At 41.1% G+C, this 11693-nt stretch overlaps 1 protein-coding gene across 1 annotated transcript in view; it reads left to right on the forward strand.

Moving 5' to 3' along the window:
• The window catches only part of LOC138514125 (dynein axonemal heavy chain 12-like), a 124146-nt gene extending 113251 nt beyond the window's left edge, over nucleotides 1–10895 (forward strand). The window contains exons 5-6 of the mRNA XM_069629424.1: nucleotides 6041–6199; nucleotides 6294–10895. Of these exons, the coding sequence (XP_069485525.1) occupies nucleotides 6041–6199; nucleotides 6294–6375 (241 nt within the window). The 3' untranslated portion in view covers nucleotides 6376–10895. The remainder of the gene's footprint in view (nucleotides 1–6040; nucleotides 6200–6293) is intronic.
• Nucleotides 10896–11693: the final 798 nt, after the last annotated feature.

Below are 11693 nucleotides of genomic sequence, written 5' to 3' on the forward strand. Positions count from 1 at the left end.
CAGGGCTAACAAGTTGAATAAACCCAGTGTGGTAAGGAGCGAGCTTTGTTTTTTGTTGCCACATCAGCCTCCATCCATAGGGAGGCTAAATCCCAGAAAAAGGGATAAACAAGAACCTGTACAGACTACATGACAAGGTTTAATCCAGGGGAGAAACTGAGAGACAATGATTTTGTTTGGAACTCTTCTACAAGGGAAAGGAGCACAGAGAAACCCTAAGAACTCTTTGGGTAAAGGTGAAAAAACCTGCCACCACTTAAGTTAACTGAAGGGGAGTAACACTTTCCTAAACTGGAGCTTAGAATCCCTTTTTATAGCGATAGAATAGTTGGTAGGTTAGAGTAGGATCAGACAGAGGACTAGATAATTTTTACTGACAGCCTGATGAGCACCATTTTATTGTTTTCTAGCAAAGAGGATCCACCGTAGGCAGAGATGTCCTCTCATCTGGCTCTGACTTTTCACAGACCTTACAACTATTCTCTGCAGTCAAGCTTTTGGAAACTAGCATACTCGCTCGGACAGCTGCCCCCTCCATTACACTAGGGCATCTATAAACCACATCAAAACTTCATTAGTTGGGACTCACAGCCATACAGCACCCGATTCCCACCAATTCTATATCAGTTAACATGTGCCAGTGTGTTACTGTGTCTTGAATCTTTGCCTACGCTAATCAATCTGTGTTTAGTCAGGACTAGGCGACTATTTGCACAACTACCAGCAGAGCAGAACTTATGTCCCTCCACTCAAAACTGGAGGCCCTTGTGGTCATAAGGCGTGATCTGTTTAAGATGTTATACATACCCTTATTCACAAATACATAATTAGGACTCCAGGATCTGGTTTGCACCGGGGCTACGCGTAGCTGTGGGTATATCTTAATGCAGCGTTGGAGCTGCTCTGCTCTTATCTGTTCTGTTTGTTTGTGGGCACCCAGAAACCTTCGGGTCATTGGAGCGCGGTACAAATAACCAAACATAAACATAGGTGACCGTTATTTTGTAGACATGGCGCATTTGTGTAAGTCACTTGCATCAATTTCAAATGTTCATATACAGTAACATGTCCAGATAGTTTTCCTTTTTGTAAGTAGCCCTCGCTTTCCATAATTAAAGTACATGGGATTAAAGCAGTTTACTCTGAATGCTGTTGTAATGCACGTTCTGTACATGCATTGGGCAATATAGCCAAGAAGCAACCCATCCCTAGCGAGAAACACGATGGTGGTAAAACATTTCCTTGAACTACCGAATTCCATATTTTCCTCTTTATTTGTTAATATCCTTCGAGGGAGCGCTGCCTTGGGGGCTGATTTCCCGCCCAGTGGCTGCTCCTCTCTCAGATGCTGTTGCCATATCAAGATCACTTATTGTTTTATCTTCGCCTGGTGAATGAGAAGGTAAATGCACCCAAACAAAGAATCGGTCTGCATGAAAATGCCTCTATTGTCAAGATAATATCGGAAGCCAGCGGGCTCCTTTTTATATCTAATGCCAAGCGGTACAGAAATGTAAGTTCCCTTTTCCCTGTAATGACAGAAGTTGTGCATCTTTGTTGCAAGATAGGGTTGCGAGAGCGCAATCAGTTGCATTCCTTCTTGGAGTGAAGTACAGAGCACACATTCAGACTCAGATGTCAGCTTCGCTGCTGCACTGACGGACTTTTGTGATGAAAGAACTCTTTTTTTTTTTTCTTACAGGAATCCATTACTTAGCCATGACCGGGATCGCATTCAGTTGCTCTTTTGAAGCACTGACTTTGAAAGAAAGCAACCTTACGTCCCACATGGTAAATAGTGGGAAAACGTCTGGACCGTGCATTCTCAAGGCAATATCGTAGCTATTGTACCATGTCTTGCCGTAGACCGTCTACACTACTGCTCATTTAATAGCATTAAAACCATTATCAGTGCCGTGTGCTTGCAAACAACATCATTTATTTTAACCGGGTAGATATTGGGTTTTAAATTGTGTCACATGCATAACAAACGTCTTCAAAGTGCCATGGGAAAAAGGGTTGGAGTGGGTTGTGCAAGCTCAATGGTTTAATTTTATTTTAGTGTTTATAGTGTGGACTTAGCTCAAGACCAGCCGAGCGCTTTACAATGTGTGTATCCCCGAACAGGTATGGCGTTTCCGGACATTAGCACAGTACTTTGTGTGAAAAAGTGGGTACACGCGTGTTGCTTCTTTTTATTTTTATTGTCTTTGATACTGGACATTTATTAGAGGCACTCATCATGTTATGCTTGATGAGAGACACGTACTTAGTATTTTGATAACTTGCGTGATGGTGGGGGTGTTCTGAGCCTGCAGCAGGATAGGGCACTAGAGGGATGGGTTATGGCAGAAGTTTTTGGGTCTTCTTTGCCGGACCGCTTTGGTGCAATTATTTTGATGAATTTGCTTAAAGATGCACGGGTGGCTCCAGAAGTGTGGAGTTTAGCCGCCAGGAGGGTTAGTGTGCTATGGTGCAGTGGGATCTATGACACTAAAATAAAACAAAAGCGACCATCAACCAATGAAGCACACAAAGCTAGCAGTGCAAGAAGACTGGTGCAGATGTTTATTGAGTACCCTAACACTGAGGCTCCTGGGGCCTTTCAGCGGCACACTCATTGGTTGCATCCCTGACAAGGCCCTCAATGTGGACTCATTATGGAAACATCGGCTTAACCAGGGCAGACTTGTTTAAAACACAAATACAACTCTCAGAGCCTTGTGCCAGAAGTGCAGGTGGAGACGTTAGATCTCACGGTCTGACCTGGGCAGAGCAGCAGTACAGCACATTGCCTCATTTAGTTTGGTGATGGCTATCATTATTGTATTTTCTTCTATGCAGCTTAGACCTACATCTGACATGCTGGTGCTGCAGCAAAGAAAAAGCTATTATGAATATTGAGTCATCATCCTGAAGCTTGTACTTCAGATAATTCAGATGACACATATCTGTGGCTTGAACATTGTTATTTTTTGCAGGTATGTTTGGGTGTTGCTGAGGAACCCTGTGATGGTGACAGATATTCATGAGGTCATGAACACATGTTATTTGGGGTTACTAGCCCTTGGAGTGGACACCAAAGTTGACTCTGTTTCCCAAGTCTTTTGGTCTGCAAGCCTCTTGGCATGGCTGTGGTTCGCCACATCTGAAAGGTGATAATCACTCACCAAGCATTTAGCAGTTGTGATTGTAGCTTATTCTGGATTGATCTATAGTGCCCTCACACCCATACTGCCATACTGCCTTTATGAGTGAGCTATGGGGAGCTTACACAGGATGGCCGGGTGTACACATATCTGCTCACTAGCATGAGCGTGTTGCTCTTATCCCAAGAAAATACTGCTTTCCTGCCCATCTGGACAGATCAGCCCCAATGTAGTGTACAGACTGGTACTCCATGCATATGCCTTTAGAAATCGATGGCTCTCTTATGGGTATCATCCTGTCTGTAGGTTCTCTGGCGGTTCCCATCTGAGTGTGAGGATATTTGTCAACATGTGACCCTCAAATGGGAATAGAACTTTGGAAACATAGAAATGTTCTGTGGTGGAGTGCAGCTACACAGATGGATCATCTGGTCGCTAGGCCCAGACAATCCCAGACTTGCATCCCACAGCGCTGTTACTGGCCTACATCCGTTTTCCTAGTGTGTGCATGCTTCTCCTCAACACATGCACAATAAATATTTGTTTTAATTAGCAGGTGAGTTGCAACTGCAATTTGACAAAGGGCCGACTACTTGCTCATTTTCATGCAGCAGGGCCACCAAAGTCATTGCATGTTCCTAGTTACATATGATGTGCCTTGTTCTTTAAATAGAAAATGGGCATTTTTTGGGGTAGCCTTAAGTACGAATCGCTACCCCTCGGTCGTTGTTTGCACTGCCTTTCCACTGGTTGGCAAGGCCTGTGATCCAAACAAAGCAAATGTATGTTTATAAGTAAGCATGTCTTCAGTTTTGGTTAGGTGAGAAGGTGGCTGTTTTTAAAAAATATTTATTATGCATCAATGTTCGTTAGTAGACTATACGTTTTCAATAAAGTTTGTTTAAGAAACATACGATTGGGTCATCGGTCAAGCAATGTAACTTTTTGCAAAGCAATTTTTAAGAACCATGTACTGCCATTTCTCCTATACTTATACGTTTGGTGAAATGATGCCACATAAACAGACACAAAATAGGGATGCTGCGGAATTATGAAAACAAAGGAAATGCCAAAATCAGATAATTTGAAAAACATTATTCTAACAATAGTGTCAACGAGATCCCAGTAATCAAACCAAATAATTAAATGTCCAAAATACAACTACACAAACAATTGTAAGAATAATCTGCAGAAATGATGACACCAATTAACAAACAATACAGGTAGGAACACAATGTGGGAAACATAAAGCCCCTCAAATTCTTTTTACGCAACTTCTGTAAACAAGTCCACTGATTTCCCAAGGGGAGTTGTGTGCAGTAGGAGGGACTGACTCATGGCAAAAGCGGTCTACAGCCGGCCAATACATGCACATGAAAGTAACGGTCATGCACCCAACACTAACCTATGCATTAGCCTTCCAACAACCTCGTGGATCAACAGGTTGTCATGTCCATCCACCATTGCCATTGTATTTTTACATATCATCCCTTTCTAGGGGAGACAATGTAAGTACATGATAGAAACATTCATGCTGAATATTAATGTACGTTGTCAATGTTATACCTATGTGCTAAATGGGCATGGTACCTATTTGAACTAGAATAATGATCGCATATGGATTTGAGAAATTAAAAGAGGTTATACTTTTCAAATTGTGGAATTTGCTAGTTTCATAAAAGGAAATTAGCAAATTGGGGTTTCCTGTGATATACCAAGCCCCCAAACTCCACATTTGCTGCTTGGTAATGCAGACTTTCCCGTTTATGATGTTGGGCCTCATTACGAGGTGGGCGGTAAGGGATTGCCGGCACCGGTGAGGGCGCCGGTGCCGGTAATCCCTTACCGCACTACTACGAGTTCCCTTTGCGGGTCCTCCCTTAACGCCTGGTTTTTCCAGGCGTTAAGGACGGGACCCGCAAAGGGACTCTGGAGCTAATAACGGCACCGCAATTTGCGGTACCGTTATTAGCGCCTTCCCCATTCCTGTTGAGCCCTATGGGGGCTCAAATGGGAATGGGGAATGGCCCTGGTGAATGGGGAATTACCGGTCCCGCCAACCTTGGAATGGACCGGTAATTGCTCCATTCACCAGGGCGGAGTCAGAACGAGTTTGGAGGCAGCCATGGCGCTAATAGCGCCATGGCTGCCTCCAACCTCGTAATGAGGCCATTGTCTGCACTGTCTACATATCAATCATTTAATGTGAATATTAAATTCGTTGTACAGGCGCAGTTCTTTTCGATATATCAGATTGAGAAATCCATAAAAAAATGCCTAAAAATAAATCTGCCCTTTAAAGATCAATGTACAAAAATATGCACAAAGACTCAAATGTCATCACACACACTTGCATAGAGGGATTTATTTCGTTATCTAATCTTGTTTTTTTACGAAGTTATTGTGGATTAGCTTGGTACTTTTTTTTTGTTTTCTGTTTTTATTGTCTTGCTCTATAATGTTTTATAGGGAATGCTCTAATAGTCCAAGACTTGAGATCACGACGCTGTATTGAACGGGTTAGAGTAAAAGTAATGGACGATCAATCTGACATTGTAGGCTAACAGCACTGAACAAAGCTCAGTCACAATTAGGCAGAACGGAGGACTTGGGCCATTCGTTCCAACGAAGGGATGAAAAGCTCCTCGCCAAAGTGGCTGAGAAAATAATGCATTCAGACGGTGCAGAATTACCGCCTAGCAGTTCTATTTATCCGTAGCTTAAAACGCAGCTGCGTTTTTGTAGAAAGTAATGAATGTGGCAGTCCTACTTAAGGTAGCAGAAAAAAATATCCCTTGTTTGGTAATAAGGGGATTTTCAATTTAAGAGCGTGCAAGCCTGTTGTGTGAAGTATGGTTATTGCATTTGCAGCATTCTATCTCTCTCACCAGGAGGCTAATAATGAAGGAGTCGGAGCCGGAGAACCACGCAATGAGGGTTATCTCGAAGCCCCAGATGCTGGATAAGTTGAAGGAGGCAGAATCGCATTTGGATGACATTCAAACAGGCCTGAACGATTATTTGGAGAAGAAAAGACTATTCTTTCCAAGGTAAACAACCCATCTCATACATGAGCTGTATGCGCCGCCATGCCATACAATGAAACAAATGTCCACAAAGTTGATGCTTTTTTGCCATTTCCAGGTCTTTCTTCCTATCCAGTGATAAGCTCTTCTATATTCTCTCCGAGACAAAGGACCCCTTCCGCATCCAGTGGCACCTCTAAAAAAGCTTCGAAGGACTGGCCAAGCTCACTTTCAATCATGAAAGGGAAAATACCGACATGGAATCGGTTAAAATGAAGAAGTTGAGCTGGTGCTGCAAATAGTTCCAGCAAACGCCAAAGGGCTAGTAGAGAAATGGCTGTATCAGGTAAATATATTTAGCCCTTATGACGAATTGAGTTACGAGATGAATAACGCTACTCTTTTACAGAAAAATCACCCAACGCTCAGCCATTTTTTTCAACATATCATTTTGCAAACGATTTTTCTACTTTAGGGATGCTTGTTTTCTTCGTTTTATTTGTGTACTTAAAGCCATGACTCCATCTGCACCCAAGTAGACTGCTTAGATGTTGTCTGTTGACGTCTCCATACATTGAATGAGCTACACCACATCATACATATGTGCAGTCCTTATTATTAATGTAATCTTCTCCAGAGATCATCGTCATACAATTCTGTATTGTTGATGGTCTTCCACAAAGACAAGGCAGGTGATCTGTACAAAAACCCGACAGCAGTGCATAGATAATAGCTAGGGGAGCCATGTCTCACTAACGTAACTTGGCACACTGATTCTAAAAAGGGGGCCGAGAAGTAAAAAGATAACTATTTCTGAAGACCATATGCAAATCTGTAAGAAAACCTCTTATATTGTATTTAATCAAAAAGGTTTGTAGTCAATGGCACTTTATGCTGTGAGTACCAATGCCACCCTGAACACCAGTGCTATAGTGCTAAGCTATAGTGTTGTTCTCTGCAATGATGTTCAATCCAATATAAGATTACCTTTTGCTAACTCAATGTAGAGTACCACAAATCTATGTCCTCTTCTCCTGGCCAATTAAACAATGTCTTAAAGAAATACGCTGTACTCACAAACCTTTCTTTAATTTAAAAACTGTTCATTAGTACCCTAAAGATTAATACATACTGGAGCAGTGGGTTTCTTCATTGTAGATTTTTAGTAAATCCATCTTAGCAATTTTTGATGTTCCTCCCAAAACAATATTGGTAACTCTGGCCTGGATGGGCCCATTGAGGAAATGGGTCGTGTAGCTCTCAGAATGCTAGCCAAACCCAATGGTGTTAAAATGGTGCTTACAACTGGAGAGTTAAATATTTGTGATTCTTAAATTCCCATATTGATGCAAAAAGTATTATAATTCTAGTATGCATGAGTAGACTAATGCATATAAAATAATACCATAATTGTAGACAGATGGAGAGGATCATTAGTAGGTGATAGTGGAGAGGGCCTTTAGAGAATATCAGTAATGCTTAATGTATTTCCAATTGAAAATAACTTAGAAAAAGGCCTAGAAAGTGCATTGACAATGTTCCAGTTTCTGTGAGGACACAAAGGTCCTTCATCAAGATACGTGGCAGAAGAAACGATTTCCATTTGTCGCATTGTCTGAGCACCACCCACAAAAGCATCAGTTCATGAACTATATTTTAATTTCTTTAATGAGTTCCTCCCATCTTCAAAGTGAGTGACAAAGAAACTTGTACAATAACCCAATTAACGTTCTTTTTTTCTCCCTAGTCTTTATTTACCACCTCTGTTTTCAAGAGATATACCGGGAAGGCTGTCACTCGTAGTTATCATCACTGTAGATCAAGCGACTGAGAAAGGGTCTCTGCATGATATGTGTTGGGTTCTCCGTTCCCAGGTGAGTAAGGTGGGCCTGTTTCACATACTCAATGGGGAGTCTGTATTCTCTCCTACAGTTTTTGAAAACAATTGCACGTGAGGAGGGGTAAGAGGTGACTAGATGGCTTTTTATTTTAATTGGGGGCATGTTGGCCACACTTAAAACAAAGTGAAATGCTAGCCGGGCATTCACATTGACCAACTTAGATTATCTTTCGGGCTTAAAGGAAGCCAGTCACAGAATATTTAATGTGACTCAAAGATCAGCAGCATTTGCAGACACGTGTGTGTTTTATGCATGTGACATTCATTTGTGTATAACTGTTCTATATTTAATTACTCCTGTCCTCCCTAGTGGGAACCACAAAGTACATCTCAAAATGTTGTGACCAGTGCTCTGCTGTGGACCCGGTTAAGCAGGTATGGGTGCCCGAAGAACCTCCTATAGATCACAGCCATAACTAAGGGTTAAAACAGAGTCACTCAATGATTGCAACTATATTCACTATCCAGGAGTAGATTTCTGAGAACATAAAGATACTAAAATTGGTTTAACGTAAGACACTGGTGCTGTGCTTCAATATGTCACATGGGTGATAAAAAGCCATTTTGGGTATGTCCTTAATTATTGATCACACTTTAGAATGACACACATAATCATTGTTTGACCTAAAGTAATGCACATTTTCAGTGCTGAATACCTTTCAAAACACTGTGAATGTGTCATTTCTGCATGTTAAATTTCCTGAAGTATTGTCGATTCCCTCCCCATCTTAAAGTGTCAAGAGCTAGACACCCTTTCAGATTAACTGACAATTTCCTAGTAAAAAAGGTACTGTGTAGTTTAAGAAATATCTACAATTGATTTGCATGGTAAGAAGTGCCTCGAGCAGGTGATTTGCAGGCTCATTCGAAAACATTGGATTTATAAATTCACCCCAAACATACAGATAAGAAATAACCTCTTAAATAGGATGGTTTAGTGAAGAGGCCAACAAACAGCTTGCAATGTCAGCAGAATACCCTACAACACCGAGGACAGAATAATGTCTTAAATATTTTAACACTGTTGACATGTACCTTTGGCTAACCACCCTTTGACCCATGTGACAAACAAGTCATACAGCAAGGGCAGCCCGCTTTAAATATAACAATTCCAATTGTATTCTCGTTTGTAATTATTTAACAATACTGATTTATACGGATGTGGATCAAGAACCAATAATTACATGTTCCTTTTAACAACACTTCAAATGTTTTTGTTTTTGTTTTCAACAATTCCAGTTGGCCCACCTCAATAACAAATATAACACTTTTAGAAGTGCAGCTCAGGATTGTGAACACATATTGCCTGGTCACCACCTACAAGTCTTCACGCATAGGTTGGTCTATTAGGCTATTGAATGCTGTTTTTTGTGTCTCTGTGAGTAGTCTTTGTTCAGTAGAAAAGTAGCATTTTCCAAGCATGGAGAATAGTTTGCTCCCTTCAGAGATGTGTCGTCCTTCTTTTTGTGTGCACAGTTTGCCCGACATGGTCCCTGTAGTCATGCCTGCCTTTTTGCCTGTTTGTTGACTGCTTCTGATTAGGCTATAATAGCTTAAACAAATATATGTTGGAGCCAAGTCTCGCAGTTGCAGTCCACGTTAGTTTTGTTTTAGTCCCCCCTGTCTGTCTGTGTCCTCAGATGCATGCTTTAGTGCTGTATTTTACCTGTGCAGTCTCTGTAGTGTATTGTCATTTCAGTGAGTTGAGTTGTAGCAACATTGTTTCTTGTCCTCCACTGAAAGGTTTGCGGTGTCCTTTCCGTCCGTTTGTGATGTCACTGTCTCATTCTGTTGCTTGTCAGTAAACTATGGTTGAAATGTTTCGTAAAATGGCAAAAAATAATGGTTGGTTTTAATAGGGCGAGGAAGTCGCGTGAAGAACCGTAAAGTGTTGCTCCTGGTAGAGATACATTCACTCCCGTGTTTTATGGCTTTTTATTCCTATGTGATAGTAATAAAGTCTCATGTAGGGATGGAAGCCATGAAGTACATTGTGAAAAAGCATCAGCAATAATCGGGCCATCCACGTACATAACAAGATGCATGTTGACCAATTGAAAGGCGTCGGGATGTACTGTACTGTAACTCAGTACAGAGGTATTGATGGTATCCTAATTTTAAACTGTCTTTTATTCACTTGTCGAGTGTGATTATTTGGAAATGTGTTTATTGCAGGCGATCCACCCTTGATTTGAGGCTTGACCGTGCTTGAGAATTAAGCGTGTTCAGTCTGCTCTCTTTCCTTTCTCTGCCCTAACCCTTAGATGGTCACGTTTAGGAAAGGAAGTGCCATGTTTGCAGAGGGAAATTGCCTTAGTGTTCAGCGTCTCTGGATGTGAGATCTTTCTCTCTTAAAAGCATTGCATTTCTCTATGAGACATCCAGAAACCAGCTCTCATTAATGGACGGGCAATGATGTCTTAATTCCAAAACAGATGTGATTGACATACTGCAGTTTAACGAGATTGTTGAAAGTTGTTGATGGGATTTCCCTTCACGGGAATGCTATTGTAATCCTCTTTTGGAACGAGAGGAAGGAATTTAAGTCTGTAGAGCAGGTTAAGTCCATTTGATCATGAAGATGTATATTAACACCCACACCCAGTAGTATGCCACCAACTTTGCTTCTGTTCACCCTACGACGTTAGTACAGTAAAATTTAGTTTTGTTGGTACATTATCGGGATACACTTCTAATATCCTGGTAGAAATATCAAGACTAGTTCATCATTGATCACACCGTCATAAACTATTGGATAGACAATGCCTTTAATCTGTATTCTTTTCAAAACGTTTTTAATAAAAATATATGTTTATATTATCCTGACTCTTCACTTTATTAAAATCCAATGTAATGCTTTTATTTTGCCTTGTATCTATATTGCATTCAATTCTAATGCTCTTTAAGTATGTGCATTTTATATGCCTTTCGTTAACTAAGTTGGTTGAGAAGGTGATTGGGGTTCACATTTGTGCATCAAACAACATTAGGCATAGACCTGCTTAAGAAAAACACACTGTTGATTAAGTAGTTTCATTGTGTCTTGAATTAGCAAAATTATCAGGGGGTTCTGGGTAACCAGTGATTGCAACACGTGTTAATAGTACAATAATACAGATTCTTGGAGTACCTCAAATCCCAAAGGTAGAGTGACCTGTTTGGGCAGGTCCCAAACTAATCACAGTGAATAGTTGTTCTTTGGAAGTTTAGCAAAATGGAGTGGGAATCCTCCTACCCTCGGAGATGACAGGAGTTGCCCCTGTTTCACAAGCAATGTATTCCAGCCTAGGTGAGAATGAATGTCTGTGTGGAGTATGGGGCTTCTTTGTTGAATAAGAGAGGAACTGAGGAATTCAAACTTGGAAAGACCATCTTCTCTTCAATGGTCTCCTACACGTATGCCAGTTTGCTATGGAACCGTGTGTGCAGAGAGAGAAAGATGGTCAACAGTTGAGTCCCCTTACAAAATGTTTATGTGACAGGAGATTCTTGAAGCAAACAGTCCCTGGAGGTCATTGCAGCTTTGGGGGGTCATTGTGTTCAATTCTGTGTTACTAAGAAAATCAACTCGGCTCTTTTATGATGTGATCATTTTGATTGTGAAGTGTTACAATAGTA

Source organism: Ambystoma mexicanum, chromosome 12 (genome assembly GCF_040938575.1).
Source record: "Ambystoma mexicanum isolate Mex_15411 chromosome 12, UKY_AmexF1_1, whole genome shotgun sequence".
Classification (NCBI taxonomy): domain Eukaryota; kingdom Metazoa; phylum Chordata; class Amphibia; order Caudata; family Ambystomatidae; genus Ambystoma; species Ambystoma mexicanum.